General features: G+C 37.3%; 1 protein-coding gene across 1 annotated transcript; it reads left to right on the plus strand.

Moving 5' to 3' along the window:
- The first annotated feature begins 565 nt into the window (after positions 1-565).
- MRPS31 (mitochondrial ribosomal protein S31) lies at positions 566-15,804 on the plus strand. The gene is made up of 7 exons (XM_026668590.2): positions 566-735; positions 2,540-2,764; positions 5,310-5,456; positions 9,242-9,376; positions 10,796-10,860; positions 13,583-13,726; positions 14,849-15,804. Exons 1-7 carry the CDS (start codon positions 644-646, stop codon positions 15,106-15,108), a joined length of 1,068 nt encoding a protein of 355 aa, XP_026524375.1. The 5' UTR covers positions 566-643; the 3' UTR covers positions 15,109-15,804.
- The last annotated feature ends 3,590 nt before the right edge of the window (positions 15,805-19,394 follow it).

Below are 19,394 nucleotides of genomic sequence, written 5' to 3' on the forward strand. Positions count from 1 at the left end.
TCTCGTTTGAGTAATGAAACGTCTGCAAGAAAACAAGCATGCTCAGAGAGCACCCTCGAAATACCTTTTAGACATTGGTAAATTAAATTCCCTTCTTGGATCTATCCCTTTGCATGCCGCACATATAGACCTGATTGTCACCTCGCTCTATATGCAGGGTACACACACACATAGATGATAGATAGATAGATAGATAGATAGATAGATAGATAGATAGATAGATAGATAGATAGATAGATAGATAGATAGATATAGATAGATAGATAGATAGATAGATAGATAGATAGATAGATAGATAGATAGATAGATAGATACACACACACACACACACACATATCTCGTTCGTTTCGGGGCTTAGAGTGTTAGGCGAACCTCACCAATAAGATTTAAAAATCACCTATTTCCCACCCTCCGAACATGCATGCAGTACATATTTAAACGGCGGCGTCCCTTTTCCCTCCCTTTTAGAACGAGAAAGGACCCTTTCCAAAAAAGAGCGCGAAGGTTTTTCCGGCTGCGGAACCAATGTTCGGGTGCTTGCGTTCCGGACGGACTGATGGGGGGGGACCTTGTCGGAACTTTGTGGCGGAAGCACTTCGTGGTACGGACAGATTGAGCGTGACTCCTTGCGGCGTCTGGGATAATGTGGCGGAGAAGCGCCAGGGTCCCCGGGAGGCTCTGTGCCGTGGTTCGCTTCGGGGCTCCAAGAGAGGACGTGGGGGTGGCCTTGCACAGGTACTTGGGAGAGAAGAAGCGGGCTTTCCCCCCGTAAGAGTGTCGGTGTTCGATGCCCCCTTTCAAAGGCTATTGAATATTCTTTTTTTTTAATTTGTCAATTGCTTACAAGATAATAGTTATAAGTATAAACATAGTTATGAATACATGAAATGGATACATATAAGAAAAATAAAAAACAATAGGACAGGGACAGTAGGCATGTTGGTGCACTTATGCACGCCCCCTACAGATCTCTTAGGAAAGGGGTGAGGTCAATAGTAGACAGTCTAAGGTTAAAGTTTTTGGGGTTTGGGGAAGAAATCACAGAGTCAGGTAGAGTATTCCAGACATTGACCACTATGTTGCTTAAGTCGTATTTCCTGCAATCAAGTTTGGTGCGGTTTGCAAGGGGGAAGTTGCCTCTTTGCATCATTCTTTTTCCAAATGTACTTTGACGAGTCATGCGCAAGTGGTAGGTTGGGAGAGAGATAAAATGCCTTTTTTATATTAATTTCAGCTCGCTCAGGAAGTTTTGGGTTGAGTTCAGGAAAGATTATGAGGTTTGGTTGTGGTTGCTACAAATTCGACTAATTCTATAATGAGATTAGTGTTAATGTACTGGGTGAACACGGGCTCTGATTCAGCAACAGTAGTTTTACACATGATTACAATAACAGAACAGAGTTGGAAGGGACCTTGGAGATCTTCTAGTCCAACCCCCTGCTCAGGCAGGAAAACCTATACCATTTCAGACAATCTCTTCTTAAAAACTTCCAGAGTTGGAGCATTCACAACTTCTGAAAGCAAGTCATTCCACTGATTGATTATTCTAACTGTCAGGAAATGTCTCCTTAGTTCTAAGTTGCTACTCTCCTTGATTAGTTTCCACCTACTGTTTCTTCTCCTTCCCTCAGATCCTTTGGAGAACAACTTGACTCTTCTTTATGGCAACCCCCTTAAACAAAACACTGCAGTGTGCTTCAATATATCCAGCCCAATTCTCTTTCTTCAAAATTCATATTGTGGGAATTTGGGAATGCCTTCTTGTCTCTGTCAAACACATCCCTAATTCCACCTCCAATGTCATCTCTGGGATTTTCTCATCTGATAGCCCCCATTCCGTAAACTCTAACCCGTACAAGATTGTTTCTAATCAATTTTATATGCAAAATAGCATCTGTTTTATTTTTTGTTCAAAATCAGTGTAAGATATGATTCTTCTCCAGAAAAATATTTACTAAGGCATTGAAGCCCTAGCCTGAAATCCCAAGTATGTGAAGGAGCCCATTTTGTGATTCTTTTAACATCTATGGATGATCACATTTTCTTGGCTGCTGTATGTATTTCATTTTTTTGGTGGTATTACAAGCATAGTTTGGATTTTAACTAATTTTATGATTGCCATCCAGCATCACTTGTTTGAGATGAGTAGCCATACAAATTGAATAAATAATAGAAAAACGCCAAAAGAAAGGCATGATTATTAAATGATGCTAACAATGTTTATATTGCATATATTTTTCCTGGAATTGCATTTTTTAAATGTAAACATTAAGGGTAAATTTGGTGGAGTTTACTATACATGCAGCTTTGTGAAATAAGGCACATTTTGTATGTTTTAACATTAGGGTACTTTGACATTAAAAAAAACCACCCTGCAATTAACTGGCCATAAAACATTAAATATTTAGATGTATTATATATCTGAGCCTTGTTGCACATAGTTCCATGATCTCATAATAATCTCTTACAATATTTTAAGTTGTAAAAATCTTAAAAATCAGTTTGTATAATTAGTCTGTGCTTTCTACATCTTTCCTAGCAAAGCACACAAGTTCTTTAGCACTACCCCTGCCTTCTGCACTAACGAAGATGAGCAAGTCAACTGCACCAATACAAGTGTTTCACCAGATCAGGAGCAGAAAACAGAAGTACAAGCAAAGAAAAATTTGCTACAATTAATCCATGGAATGAAAATAGAACTAAGTACAAAGAAGAAGATTATGGAGAATGCCAAAAGCAGATTGTTGGAAGAAGATGAAAAAAGGTAAAGCTATAAGCATATTTTCATATTGTTTGTCTACAAATACTGTGGTTTTTTAAAGAGATACATACCAAAAAGGGGCAGGGAATATGATAAATAAATAAATGGTGTATTTAAAAGAAAAATAATAAAGAGCCAAAAGGACACTTGGTATGTATTCTGTCTGATTCCGAAATGACCAGCTTTATTCATTGTGTTGTGAAAATAAGGAAAAAATTCTTCAAACTCTTTATTCTGATTTTGTGTGGAGTCATTCTCAATGAAGGATTCAAAACCTGTGGGCTCTGGATATGTCCCCAATAGTTCTCTCCTTAAATTGTTCTGTCAAATTGAGGTGGCAAGGAACAAAGAAAAAAACCCAACCAGTTGCCAGGAACAAACAATCCTATTTATTTTATGTTTATTTATTTGTATCCCATCTTTATTGTTTTTATAAATGACTCAAGGCAGTAAATATAAGTGGCACTCCTTCCTCCTTTTTCCCCAAAACAACAATCCTGTGAGGTGAGTTGGGCTGGCAGAGAGTGACTGGTCCAAGGTCACCCAGCTGGTTTTCATGCTACAGAGAGACTAGAACCCACAGTCTTCTGGTGTCTAGCCTGGTGCCTTCACCTCTAGACCAAACTGGCTCTTTACCAGGATACCTGTTGCTGTTTCTGGGGTTTATTACCGCAGTTCTGCAGTACCACAGCTAAAGCCTTATGTGGGTTCCTCAACAATCCCAGGTTTCTTTTCCTTGCATTAATGTTTCTCACATCACTTTTTGTTTTTTCCTTTCATTCTAAGCACCAGCTGGTCTTTCCTTCCTGCTTGCTTGTTCTGTTGTCCTGGCTTCTGCCTTTTCATTGTGAATCATGGATCATCCACTAGAGCAGTGGTCGCCAACCAGTGGGCCGTGAGAAAATTTTGGTGGGCCTCAGAGAAATCTCACCCCCAGAGCTCCCCTCCCCCAAAGCAATTAATCCAGGCTGCGCAGAAACACAAGGCTGCTCAGCCCACATGGCCCGCGGGAACCCTCCCCGCCCACTCACTCCTTACCTGGCAAACTTGCCTGCTAAGTTGCTATTTTTCCTTTTTCCGACCATCATCTGTTCTGTTGTGCCGGGAGATTTAGATTAGCTAGGAAGCAGGAAATGGTTGGATTTCTTGCTTTCTAGCTAGTCTTTAGATCTTCGGCTCTGCTTTTAAGCACAGCCAAACCTCCCTTAGGATTGAAGTTTCTATTATTCAGTGCAGACTCACGGCAAGCAAATTTGCCTGATTTTGGGTAAAAGTTGCTCTTTTTTTATAAAAAATTCAATATTTATATAAATGTTTATAATATTTACATACAAGCCATGCCCAGCCAGTCACATGACCATCAAGCCACACCCACAAATTAGGCCATGCCCACAGAACCGGTTAGTGGTCCCTGGGATTTAAAATTATGAGTTTGGTGGTCCCTGAGGTCCAAAAGGTTGGCGACCCATGCACTAGAGAACTTTGATTAGCTAGCTATGCAGAAAGAGTTATTCCTGGTGCACATGAGATGAACTAGGATATTGAAATATTATAGGGTAGAAGAAAATAGATTAAAACTCCTTCAGTTTTCTGGATAACATCTGAAGTCCTCCAGATGCTGTTGCTTTACAATTGATGAGAGCTAGAATCTAGCAATATATGGAGTACAGTAGTTTGAGTACTTCAGGTTACATAGGATATGCAAAGATGCATGTAAACATTATTGATAGATCTTTTTGTACAAATGTGTAGGTTTTTTTCTTAGAAGATAACTGGAATACTTGTTATATCCTGTTAGTGCTCCTGTTAGTACTTTGCAGTTTTAGAAATACATTATTTGGAGCCTGCCTGATGTTGATCAATCATAAGAGGACTGGGTTAAGTATTTTTTTTAAAAATCATATATTTGAGTTTGATTCATTTTTCAGAACAAACTTTCCTGAGAACAAAGATTTGGTCTTATTAATAGTTATTCAAATTTCCCAAGGGAAAAAAAGGAACTGGAAAATTTCCTATGCAAATTAAGGGGATTTGAATAGGAAAATGGTCAGTTTGAAATGGAAATTTTTCTGATAAAAAGAGTGAATAATTTAAAATATTTGCGCGGGGTTATTACCTAAAAAACAGTAATTGAAATGTTAAAGTTGTCTAATACTGAATTATACAATTGGTATAATGTAACCATTAGTAACCTAGATTATTACATTTATGAAACTATTTTTCAATGGAAAAATTAAGGCCTGGAAAATGTTTCCTCTCCATAACTAATAAAGAATCAAGTGGACATATGTCCTGCTTTACTGAGAACAGTTCCCTATTTGAAGGGATGTCACGAGCTAACTTGGAAAGAATAAGAGAGAGAAAGGTCCTTGAAGCTGTCTGTCAATTGTACATTGCTAGTACTGTGTGACCATTTGAAAAAAAAAATGGATGATGCTTTCTTCTACTGTATTCATTGTTAATTTTCTGCCTGTTCTCAGAAGGTTAGCAAAATATGGACAACAAAGAATGTAAAATGAGCATTTATATTTTGGATTTCCTTTTTCAGCAACCAACATGTTCCAGAATTGGAGGCAGCAGCCTCTGCTGTTGCATCTTCACTCCCTTTCGATAAACAAAAGACAACTTCCGAACTTTTGCATTTGGTAAAAAAGCACAAGGAAGAAATGAATGCTCACAAATTGGCTGACCTAAGGTTTGTAGCTATAATTCTATTCCCATAATATGTCTGTCACATTGAAAAGAGACAAATAGTAATAATTTGCTTTTAAAGTGGAACCTCAGCTCGCAACCATAATCCGTTCCAGGACTATGGTTGCAACCTGATTTGGTCATGACCGGAAGCACGACCGTCTGCGCATGCACGGACAAAAAGGGTGAAATCGCTGGGACAGGGAAAATCGCTGCAGCTGTGTCTGGTCACCACCTGAAGATGTGTTCATGACCAGAAACAAAACTTTGCCAAAAATTCTGGCCGTCACCCGATTTGGTCACAAACAGAAGTGTTCGCAACCCGAGGTTCCACTGTATCTGCCTTCTTTTAAAAATGCAAATTTGGATTTGGAGTCAGAAGCTTTAAAGCAGTCTTAGCCAATCTTTTCATTTCTGTATTTCTTAATTTTTTCATTTTTCTGCTTCTGTCTTCTTTGGTAAGTTCCACAAAAGAGTGTAAAATCAAATATACAGCAACAAGCGCTTCGAAATATTTGCATTAATATATTATGGATTTTTTCCCTCAATATTGGCTAGAAATGGTTTTGATGTTACCAAGCTTAACTGAGAGATTAATTAGTGAAGTTTATAAAATGCATTCATACTAAACCTGCTGAATCCATCAAAGTGCCAGCTTAGAAGAAGAACCAGCTTCTTCCAGAACCAGCTAGCTTCTTCCAGAACAACTTACACAAAACCAAATTACCATAAGCCTGAAGCTGGAGGATATTTGGCCTGTCCAGCATTTCAGATTCAGTCTTCAAAAGGTGCTTTGGAGCTCATGAAGGACAAATATAGCCACTCTTTACAGCTCCTGTCAGGCTTCCTGGGATCACATAGTTGCCTTCCACATTTGTTCCTGATCCTCAGACTTACAAATTTTGCACATCCTTTCCAGACATTTAGTTCTTCAATTTAATGTCTGTCTATTAATAGTAACCTGTATTATGTTTCAATTAAATAATCCCTTGTTGAATTAAACAGTAGTTAGGTTAATATATATTCTGATTTAAATACCTAGCGTATAAAACAAAATACTTCACACACAGATCTTTCAGAAATTTTTTTTCTCAAGAAGAAATGAATAAATGTATCCCTGTATAACTGAATATAGTCTTGCATTTCTTTGGTTTTCTGCCAGTAAATTACAGCTAAGCCTTTCTGTTTTTGCAGTGATATAAGATAATCGGTGGGTATCTCTGCTTTATAAAATCTTCACCATCATTTTCTTTTGTAAACATAGGAAACGCTAAATATTTGCTGAATTGAAATTATAACAGTATAGAATTTGGCGGTGGAACAAGTATTCTCTCATTGGAAATTATGGCGTAATATCACAAAATACATTAAAGGTTTAAACTTTATTATAAATAATAAAATTTAGCGCCAAGATACACCTTCAGTATCCCAGATCTTTAAGGTTGATATTTAAAGGATGGCATGGCACTCAGACACTAATTTTGTATATGTTCATAACATTTTTTTATCCCACTGTGCCCTGGCATAATAATTAATTGAAAAGGCATAATACAGATCTTGTTTAATTCCAGCTCAGATGGCTCACAAAAACACAGCAACAATAGTAACATGTTGCTTAGAGGGACAAAGAATGCATTCTAGACTGCTTGCTCTTTCTATTAAGAGTGATTTTGAAGAAAAAAATCAGGGCTGGCCGCTGTATGGATGAAATAAACTGGTGTTTTTACCAAATCAGTATAACTGGCTTGTTCATTATACTGCCTGTCGGTAATGAAAATATTCAGTCTTGCATACTAACGGTTTCTGCAATTAAAACTTAGTGCCTTAAGTTTGCCAATTTTCTTTTAATTTCATCTTCTCCATGCTATTGTCCTACAGATTTCTAGGCTGAGCTAGAAGGCTGCAGTCAATGCAGACAAGCACGCCTCCTTTAAAACAACTCAAGAAAATAAAGCAGCTTTCTTCAATGTGGTGCTTTCCAGATGTGTAGGGCTATAGTCTCAGCATTCCTAGACCAGTTGGCTAAAAATTATGGAAGATCATAGACCCAATGTTTCTGAAATATACAAATTAGGAAGGCTAACGGTTGAATAGCTAAAGGTTAAATAGCTTGATATGTGGTTTTTTTGAGGGGATCCTTGTGCTGATAAGACCTTTTAATACCTACAGGAAGAGGCAATATATATTGAGTTTTATGGAATAAGATGTCATCAATATGTTGTTAATACGCAATAATGCTCTTAACATTTCAAAGCAGGTATTTGAGAATATTAGATAGAGCCCCCAGGTCAGCTGACGGAGTGTATAGTCAATATGAAGATTATGGTTAAACGACATTGCTTTCTTATTTATTTAAAACCCAATATAAGGATCTCATCTGGGAATGTGGTTAAATTGCATGTCTCTTCAAGTATGCTTCCAGGTTCCTGTTCTACCATCCATAGGTTTGTATACTGGAAAACTGATACTTATGCTTCCTTTGGAAACACTCTGGGAGTTTTGCTAACAGCATCGTTTGCCTATCCTCTAGGTTAGCGGTCAAGTGCATATTCATTACTTCCTTAAATAGAACTTCTCTGCTCTTCAGCAGCCAAATCTAGTTAAGGTGCTTGTACTTGTTAAGCCTGAATTCCCCAATGAGTGTTAAGGAAAACAAACTAAACAGAATGTGTAGCGTACTCAGATAGGCAGACAGGTAAATGTGTGAGATAAGTTTGTATTTTAGTTAACACGCAGTAAAAAACAGATACGCTTGTGCTATCAAAAATATAGTTTATTCCATTAGGAATTATAGCATAGTCAAAATAAACGGTCCATTAGTCATGTATCATTTTAGTCAGTCCAGTTGGGTTATACTCAATTTGCAAAGTCCGTGTTGAATAGTCAATGTCAGTTCACTTACAATAAATCTGTCGGTATTATCTCTTCTCTCCGTTGAGAAATCAACACTCCTTTCTCTCCTCCGTTCCAGTAAGGAAAAACGCAGTCATCAATCCATCCAGTAATTAGGGATCATTAAGCCAGAGAGAGAGAGCTGCAATTGACTTGCTTCTTTTATGGTGCTTTTACAACCACACCCTTAATTACATTCTTGTAGTTAAAGTTACACACACTTTAACCAACAAACCATGATAACTTATTTATTATTTTTACCCAAACCAGTTAGGATAAACAATGTTATCCCTAACAGTACTGACTTACAGAATTCTTTGTGGTCTGGCATCAGTAACTACCTTCACTCATTTTTCAGTCTACTACTTACAAATGATGCAAGGTTAAACAGAGCACTTTCTGTTACCACCCTAATGCTTGGGAAGACGTTACCACTGACCATTGTCAATATATGCCAACTGAATTCTAAGAAAATAGGGAAGATAGCCTTGTTCCGGCTGATCTTCCGGAGAAGGCTAGACCAAATTGTATTATTTTGTAAATTGTGTAAAGGTGATGGGTACGGAGTTTATTTGTTTATTTAAAAGCATTCTTAGCACTGTTCTTTGGTTTATTAGGTTCCCATTACCATAATTCAAACACAGAAAATACAGTCATTGCTGCTAGGTTTCTGGTCTGTGAAACATTAGATTAAAAAAAAATAGGGGAAGATGGAAGGAAACAAAAAAAAAAAAAAAAAGATTTCAGAACATCCACACAATTGAATTTTTCTTTACATTTTCATATATTTATGTTTCTTTTCTTTATTGCACCAGAATAGCAAACAAGAACAAAAATTCTGTACTGTACATCCTTCAGTACATGCTAATATTTACATGCTAATGTTTTTAATTTTAGCAAAATTATGGCAAGCATGAAAATTAGAAGAAAACCTATTAAACAAAAAGCCTTTCGAGCATCCAGTCAAATTGAATGTGATGAAGATGAAGATGGCAATATGGCACATATTAATGAAATCAGTAGAATTAAAAGGTACTTTACTTGATGATTTTCTGCATGTATCTCTTTAAAATCCTGAATTTATACATCATTACAGGTAATCCTATTCATTTAGTGACCATTTGAAGTTACAATAGCACCCAAAAAAGTTACTTATGACCGTTTTTCCACACATACGACTGTTATAGCATCCATACGGTCACATGCTCAAAATTCAGGTGCTTGGCAATAATTGCCATGCATTGATGATATTGCTCTGTCCAGGGTCATGTGATTACCATTTGTAACCTTCCCATCTGGTTTCCTGATAAGCAAAGTCAATGGGGGAAGCCAGATTCACTTAATGACTGCAGTGATTCACTTAAAAACTATGGCAAAAAGTCACAAAACGAGGCACAACTTGCTTAACAATTGCCTGGCTTAGCCACAGAAATTTTGTGTTCAATTGTGGTTGTAAGTCAAGGACTACCTGTGCAAGGATGGCCAAATGTTGCTGTGTTGAAGCATGCCACATTCTTTCTCCTTATGACACCCCCCCCACCCACCCCTTACTGTGATGTGGTACAGAAGATTAGACTTGTCACATTTTTAATATGACATAAAAATCAGGCTTAATGAAATAGATTAAGTCTGGCAGGTATGTAAAATCTAACTGTAGGCTACTTCTGCTGACTGCCGGCTGCCTGCAATTCGGCAGTTTGATTCTTAGCAAGCTCCAGGTTGATTCAGCCTTCCAGTCCATTTCCCTGTTAAATTCAGTATATTGCTCTTTGATATGTTCATTTTTAGATCCACGCTCCTTTTTGGACCATGTAGTCTATCTTACCTTTGCTGAAAATCATTCACGCAACGTTGTCTTCATATTGAAAAATTCATATGTTCACATCCCAGCCAACACGTGACCATGAGCATTCCTTATCAGGCCATTTCTCTGAAACAGTGCCATCTGTTGGAATCTAGGAGGCATGGTACTTGGCTGCAATAACTGCCTTGTGGAACGGTCTCTCCTTATGATTCAACTGTCCACCTAGCCTGGTTGGCTTTCAAGAAGTCTTTTAAGACCTCAATATTTCCTCAAGATATTATGGGAGTCTGATCATATGTGGTTATGCCCCAATTATGTGATTTGCTTTTGTTGTTGTGCTGTTTTTTTTCCCGTGTCTATGGGAAACTAATTCTATGATTATACGCTACCTAGAGTTACATTTTGACAAGTTGCGTGGCCAAATAAATCTATAAATTAATTTAATTTAGGTGTATGTGTGTGTCATTTATGAATATTTTCTTCATTGTTACATGCTTGAAAAATATGTGGGCAATGATTGTTTAAAAACAAATCAAAGGAGTATGTTTAAGATTTCAAACTATTTATGACAGAGTTTAGAATTATTCATATTGGATCCTTTAAATTTAATAGCAAAAGCAGAATTTTTAATGTATATATATTTTTAGGAATCTCTATTCTGGAGAAAGGCTACAGATTTTCACTCCTAAATCAGAGGGCGCACACAAAACAGGTTAGTCACAAAATAGTTACTATAATCATACCATGAAGATAATTTGAGTGTAATAAAACACGTCTTATTCTATGCTCAATGCATTAGTCTTGAACATGCTACAAACCATGTTATAGAAACTTCCTATGTGTATTTGGAGAAGAGGCTAATTGCTCAATAGCAAGGGACAATTTGGAACCAGATACTCAAGACAGTGTAAATCAATAAAAACTTAGAGAATTTTATCTGCTGTTTGCATAGAAGTGTTGAAAATTATGTTAAATGCAGACATTTGGCTCTCAATCAGAGGAGAGGTTTCACTGTAGTAATTGAATGCAGGTTTCACATACAAAACGTTTGTTTTTAATTCCTGGCATTTCTAGATAAGATGTTTTTTTTAAAATCCCATTTGAATGCCGAAACCAGTTTTGTCCAGTTTGATGCCCTCTAGATCCATTGGACTGACAATTCTATAATTCCCAGAATTCATGCCTTGCAGTGTCTACAGGCTAATGCATTAAAGCAGCGGTGTTAAACTTGATTTTATTGAGGCCGCATCAGGATTGTGTTAGATCTTGGGGGGGCATGACTTCACTCATGTCGGGGGATGCCTGTGGTGGCCCAAGTGCTTTGCCAGGGAAAACGGGCTGTGGAGCTCCGTTTTCGGCTGTGATGGCCTCCTGCAACCCGCTGCCAGTGAAAACAGAGCTCGGGGGGCATGTGCAGCCTTCGCAAACTCTGTTTTCGGCTGGAACAGTTCTGTTTTTGCTGGGAGAGGTACCACGGGCCAGTCCTTCTCTGTTTCCAGGGTGGCCCCGCAGTCCAGATCTAAGCACCCAGTGGGCCAGATCCGGGCCCTGAGCCTTGAGGTTGACACCCTTGCATTAAAGGATTCCAGGTTGGAGAAGCTGCTTTCAGTGGTTGTACGCAGCCAGATAGTTCAATAACCTGACTTAATCTAAAGCAGCATCCTAGGTTCCCACTAATGAGGAACTAGAGGCAGGTACAGAGAGTCCTCAACTTACAGCAGTCCATTTAGTGACCGTTCAAAGTTACATCATCACTGAAAAAAGTGACTTATGATCATTTTTCATACTTATGACCATCACAGCATCCCCCATCAAAATTCAAATACTTGGCAACTGAGTCATATTTGTGACGGTTGCAGTTTCCTGGGATCTATTGCAACCTTCTCACTAGCAAAGCCAATGAGAAACTGGATTCACTTAACAACCATGCTTCCAATTTACCAGCAGCAGTGATTCGCTTAACAACTGTGGCAAGAAAAGTCATACAATGGGGCAGAACTCACTTAACAAATGTTTCACTTAGCAACAGACATTTGGGTCTCAGTTGTGGCCATAAGTTGAGGACTACCCGCATTGCCTTTTAGGTTTGAATGGGATTTGGAAAGAATATTCTTATAGGCATTTTATAGACAATCATTCATTCAGTGACAGTTCAACATTTGCGACAGTGCTGAAAGAATGGACTCACAACCCATGTCTGAAATTATGGCCATTGCAGCCCCCGGTGATCATGTGATCAAAATTCAAGTGCTTTGGTAGCCCACTCATATTTACAGCCACAGGGACACTGCAATCCCCCCAAAAAAAACCCCACCACCCATCTCTTCCCCTTTGGCCACCCTGAGCTCTGTCTTCTGTGGCAGCAAATTTCAGCAAGCAACAGCCTTCACTTGCCCACTAGCATTCATTCATTCTCTACAAGTGCCAGCATTTGTTTGCACGCCCCATGTGCTGAGGCTTGCCTTTCCACAAGCAGAATGTGGGGTAGCCAGAAAGGCACAAAATTGGGGAGGGAGATAGGGGAGTGGGGAAAGTTGACCCTAACCCCTAACAACCATAACAGGAAAAGAAGAGATGTTGATTGGTAAGCAATGCAATCATGTGACATCTGGCTTTACAACCACATTGTTTAGCGACCAAAATTTCTGACTCGGTTGTGGTTGTAAGTCAAGGATCACCTGTAACTACATTTGTTTTAAGGAACACATTCCTTTATAGGGAAGCTAGAGAAAATTCCTCCCGTTTTTTTTATATTTCATTTCCGACTGGAAACACAGGGAAATAAAATTATAATTTCTCTCACTTTTTCTGCTAGTTCAAATAACGTCAAGGAGTACTTATCCGCATAGTACTCTTCATGCTATATAACATTTTTAAACATATTTTCAAATAATAATTATTTTTAAAATTGAAATATGTATTTAGTCAGTTTTGAAGCTAATAAAGCAGGCAAATTCATAAAGAAAATTTAGAACAGAAATTGATATGAAAACAGTTGTCCTTTTATTGAGCTGTGCTATGCTGTTATAGCATGTCAAATTTTTTAACTTTCAATTTCCAAATAATTAGCGGTGCTCAAAAGTTGTGACATACCTTGGGGATTGTAAAGATATTTTGGTTACTTTAATTTAGATGTGCTTGGTAAGTAAGTACATAAATATCACAACTCTTTAACATTTTATGTGTTTCATGTTGTCCATTCATAATGTTGATACTAAATTAGCTTTTATTGCAGTGCCAATAGTAAAAAGCAGCCAAAATTTTGGAATTTTGAAATTGGCTGTTCTTTTGACAATGCTAACAATCTTGAGAATTCACACACACACACACACACACACATGTCAATTCCATTGAATAGCATTTCTATGGATAACTTGGATTACTAAACTGTTACTTGTTTTGATGGGTTTTTTTTAATGCATTTGACGATTTAGACACAGTAGCAATACCAACAATTTGGGATCTGGAATTTGCCAAAACCATTGCGTCCAACGTTTCACCACAGAATGGTTTTGAGGAGATGATACAGTGGACAAAGGAGGGAAAACTTTGGGAGTTCCCAATTAACAATGAAGTTGGTGAGTATCCTAAAAGGGCTTTGAGCTTGGTTCAGAGGCTCAGTGAAAATTGGGGATAGAGGTTTTTGGGAGTTGGATTTGTAGGGAGCTGAAACAAATGTTTATATTATCATATATTGTATAGTATAGTATAGTATACTATAGTTATATTGTACAAAAGATGGGTAAGTCATTTTCAGAATTTGCATATTGTTTTTGAGATTTACTTTTGACAGGTTTCAAACATAGTTATTTTTTATTTTATTTTGTTTAAATAAATTAACAAACCAATTCTGAATTACCATCACCTTTTTCTATGATAGTCTCTGGGAAGACGAAGAGGTCCTTTTTACTTTATATCCTCAAAATGAGAATTAAACGCTACTTCAAATATTTGAATGAAGAAAATAGGACATATTTTCATTTGATAAGTGAAAAAGATAATGTATGTGGTCCTCTCAGATACATCTTAATCAAGAGTTACCTGGAACTACAGGATGGGCAGCACAGTGGTACTTAGGTACTCAATTGCTTTGAAACTCATCAAATTTGGTACTCAATGCATTTTGACATGAAAATTTTGTCCCTGTACTCATTGTTTGTTTGATACTCAACACGCGAGCTAGAACTTATTGGTGTCAGCTGTCTTTTGATACACTACGTTATTCCTTATGGAAAAAATTTGTTCAGTACTCATTGGTTTTGGTAGTCATTATGCCTCCCAGAACCAATTAACGATGAGTACTGAGGTACCACTGTATATAAGTTTGATAAATATGAATAAATAATTTGCTCTCCTGTTTATCAATTTGATTTTTTAAAAATCCTTTTAATAGAGTCAAAAATTTAAATGTCTTTTTGGGACATCCAGATAGCAGAAAAGGATGCATAAAACGTTTCATTCCACTTAGTCAACTGAACAATGTATTGAATTTATAAAAACACTTGCATTAGTTTTAAAAACAAATAATTATCAAAGTGGCTTTTTAAAGCTCAAGATATCAATGAGAATATTGGCTTAGATGACCATAGGGATTAATGTTTGCAAATCATTTGCCAATTATAAGGTAAGATACTGCAATCTGCTCAGGGAGGTTGTAAATTGAAGTGTTTTGACAGTGATTGTATCTTTTCCTTTGTCAGGACTTGAAGATGATGCTGAATTTTATGAACATATATTTCTGGATAAGCATTTGGCAGACTTCCCTAAAGAAGGACCAATTCGCCACTTCATGGAACTTGTAGCATGTGGACTTTCCAAAAATCCCTACTTAAGTGTGAAACAAAAAGTAGAACACATTCAATGGTTCCGGGATTATTTCAAGGAAAAAGAACAATTGCTTAAGGAAATTGAAGCTCATGAGAAGGAAGCCTTGGTTCAAATAGAGAATATATCGAAATGAAAACTGAAAAAAATCATGTCCTCATGTAAATAATCATTGGGAAGTTGTACATCATAATCTGGAAATAACCTGATTCAGAGATATTAAAACTGGCAGAGATGGTTTAGAGAATGTATATTCCTCTGTATATTAATGTTCTTAAGATAATGTTTACAATGTTTTGCTCTAAAAATATTGGAGTTAACTCAGTCTGAAGATTAAAGAGAAACCATCAACTGATGTTCATTGGTAATGCTTACTAATAGTGTAGCTACACTTTAGGATAAACCGTTCTGTATTTTTATAGTTTTATTTCCTCATTTTCAATCAAATTTAAATAGAATTAGATCATGGAATTTATTCAGCTTGTTTGTTGTTTGAGATTTGTTCCGGAAAGAAATATTTTGCAAAAAGATACGCTGTTCCTCTCCACATAGATATCTCCACATATTGCACCAGCATGTTTTCTTTGCCTTCATTCTCAACTTTGTGTGTGTGCGTGCGTATGTGTACATTTAATTAGATATGCTAAAATAAGATTTTATTCAGACTCACTGATTGCTTTGGAATTTGAACATAAATAATACTAGATACTGCTTGAAATACTTACATTTTTAAAGCAAGTCTGAATTACTAATCCCACGTATTTATCAGCATTCTCTGATTTTTCACCTCTTCCATTCTTTTCAGTGTTTTTTAAACATAAATTTTTAAAAATCATTGCACCTGTAGTGTAAATTCCACTTTTTGGCTAATTATGCTACTTCAGTGTTTCTATATCCAATACCTTTTCAACAGTTCTCATGAGATCAATGTATATATATTTTAATCCCATTCAATAGGCAGTTTAAGTAATATTCCAGTTTTCTTAACAGTCCCACATAAGTTTACTGAGTGCTTGGCAAGATAATGGCATTAATTTATGCAAATTAGATCTTTTCAGATCAAAGAAAATGCTGGTTGTTGAGCACGATATTGTGGTTTATTTGCTTGGTTTTTAAGATTTCTAACCTTTCATTCAGGAGCAAGGCTGTGCGTTTGTGTATTTGATTAATTTTTAATTTTTATCCCATCTTTATCACTTTATAAGTAAATCAAGGCATCAAACATACTTAATTCATTCCTTCTCTTACTTTCTCCACACCAACAACCCTGTGAGGTGGGTTGGGCTGAGAAAAAGTAACTGGCCCAAGGTCACCCAGCTGGCTTTCATGTCTAAGGTAGGACTAGAACTCACAGCCTCCTGGTTTCTAGGCCAGCACCTTAACCACTAGAACTATCTCCCTCCCCACTTTTCTGCACAATAAGATCCTAGTGAGTTACATTGGGTTAAAAATGACCCAAAGTCATAATTAAATACTATATAGATGATCAGGAATGATCCGGTAAAGCCAATCAAATTTTTATGATGGTGTTGGACCAGCATAAGGTAGAAATATCTGAGTTCTTGCAAAGAATTTTGCAACCTCACAGAGAAATCATTGGAAAGATTGTTTTAAAAATTGGGTTGAGTGACCAAGTATTCAGAAAATAAGAGCATTGCTAATATCACTATAGTGCAGAAACATACTCAACTGTTCATCTTCATATGGACATAAGCAGGGGTGGGATTCTACAGGTTTGCACCTATTTGCTAGAACCGGTTGTTAACATTCTAAGCAGTTTGGAGAACTGGTTGTTGGAAGAAATTACTGTCCTAATCCTGTAAGGAAGCCAGGAAGGAAACATTCTGGTGTTGCTTACGGAAACTGCCTCTCCGTTAACCCTTATTACATTCTTGGCAGGACTAGACTTCCTGTCTCTGGAACTTCTCTGGAGTTTTTCCCCCCTCCTTTGCTGGTACTTTGCTTGTGTGGAGTGACCATTCAAAGTTACAATGGCACTGAAAAAAGTGACTTATGGCCGTTTTTCACACTTATGACTGTTGCAGCATCCCCACAGTCACGAGAGGCCAGGCGAGGAGATGCGTGCCTCGATGTGAGTGATGTTGAGTTGGCCACACCCAGCCAGTCACATGACCACAAAGCCACACCCACTAACTAAGCCATGCCCACAGAACCGGTTGTTAAAAAATTTGAATCCCACCCCTGGACATAAGCACCATAAGAAGTTTTATTATATTCCCTTGAATATAACTGAATATAACTTACTATAAATATCTTATGTGGCTGGGACTGTTAGTTTTGTAAACTGCTTAGAAGTTGTTAATCTGCTTTTTGATTATGGAAGGTTAGGAAATCTATTTAAGTCAGGCTTATTTTATATCCATAATGCATAATTTAAGAAATAGTATTGCCTGATCGTAACTGTAGGAATTGATAAGATGGTATAAACTTAAGGTTGGACAGTGCATGCCTAAAGGATAATTATAACTTGGATTGAAAAACCATCTGTCATTATTAAGGGCCAGGATCAGCAAAGAAAGAATCTATGCCAATAGTTAAATATAGTTAACTACATAACAAAAATATTTAGAGAATGGGAACTAATATAGTTCAGATAATTGAGGATTATATGCAAAAGTTTGATTATTAGAGGAAAAGAAGCTGTGCTGTACCACATTTTATCTCCCACAAGATGTCAGTGTTGAGCTATTTCACTTTGCTAAAGTAAACTCCATAGACTAATGAGTAACCCTATTAGTAGCAAAGCAACAGTTTGCAAAAGAATTTGCTATTAAAGGAAAATACAAGGAAAATATTTCTGATTTTTAAAAAAATTAATGATTACATTTATGTATGTTTCTAAATGTACCCCTTTTTTTAGAACAAGGTCACAAACATTTGAATGTACCTCCTGGCAATCTAGTTTAGTGTAGTAGTTAAGGTGCTGGCTAAGAAACCATTATTTTATCTCACTCTTTTTAGATATAACTCAAAGTGGCCGACATACCTAATATTCTTGTCTCCCATTTTCCCCACAACAACTCTGTGAGGTGGTTGTGCTAAGAGTGACTAGCCCAAAGTCACCCAGTCACCGTTTGTGTTTAAGGGAGGCCTTCCTTAGACACAAAAGGTATATTTTCCACCTTGAGTTATATCTAAAAGGAACAAGACTTTAAAAAAAAAAAGACCATTTCAACCATACTGGATAGGTCTCATCAGAGGAGCCGGATGAAAAGTGTCCCTCCCATATCATCCAAGTCAACGTAGACTGTGCTAAGTGTAGGAGATCCTGGACATTTAGTGACATGTGGCAGTTACAAATCAAGTCCACTGAGATCTGGAGCACCACTTGAACACTATTGCCACTGACAAAATCACCAGCAGTCAGTTGCAAAAGGCAGCTTCACTTAGAACAGCTGACATCCTGTGACAATACGTTTAATAATATTAAACAATATCTGCCTAACCCAAGTTCTTGGAAAGGACTTGATAGGTAGACAAAAATGCCAAATCCAGTTTAAACACCTGGCTGTGTGACCAACCATAATTTCCAGAAGCCTGCTATGCTCCTTCATCATGGTGGTGGGGATGTTCCTGGCACCAGAAATATACTCCAAGGAGAGTCACTCAAGAGGTCAAAGTCATTCTGAGCGCCCAGCTAAAGCAAGCATGCTCCTATATTGGTCAGAGGTTAGTGGTGGGTGGATGATAATTGTAGTGGACAATAGCAAATGCATTATTTCATTTTGCACAGGAGAAGCAATTTAAACCATTCCTGTATTTTTTTTCCCCCTAAGAAAACCATATGGATAGAAAATATTAAATCCTGCCAATATAATGCCAGATGAAGGGGCCCCTCAGATCAGGTGGCACTAAAGATGAGGAAGAACTGAAGACCTCGGAGTAAGTAATGCTGTTTTTGATGTGGCTAAATTAAGGCCTTCGGGACATTGAGTTGCTGCTGATCAGTTGCCTTGCAGAAGGAAAAACATCCAAAGTGCAGAGAGAGAATAGCAACGGGAAGATGAAATGTAAGAAGCATGAACAAGGGAAACCTCAACATAGTGAAAGATAAAATGAATCAGTTATATATTGACTTTTTAGGCATCAATAAATTCAAATGGATTGGAACTGGATATTTTCACTCGTGATATCATACTATTTACTACTCAGAACACAAAAAGGGAATAGTGATATTTGCATAGTAAGGAAAAATGTAGCAAAGGCAGTACTTCAGTCCAACACAGTCAACCACTGGATAATATAAATCACCTTTACAAACAACTCTTTAATACAGGGTGTCAAACTCAAGGCCTCCGGGCTGAATTCGGCCCGCAATGTGGTCAGATCTGGCCTGCGGGGTTGTCCTGGAAAATGTAAGGGGCTTTGGCATGGTTTATCTGATGCAAAGAGGAAACATGC

The sequence above is a fragment of the Notechis scutatus genome, chromosome 1 (assembly GCF_049901735.1).
Source record: "Notechis scutatus isolate UNSWTSFEM ecotype Mainland chromosome 1, rNotScu1.2, whole genome shotgun sequence".
NCBI lineage: Eukaryota > Metazoa > Chordata > Lepidosauria > Squamata > Elapidae > Notechis > Notechis scutatus.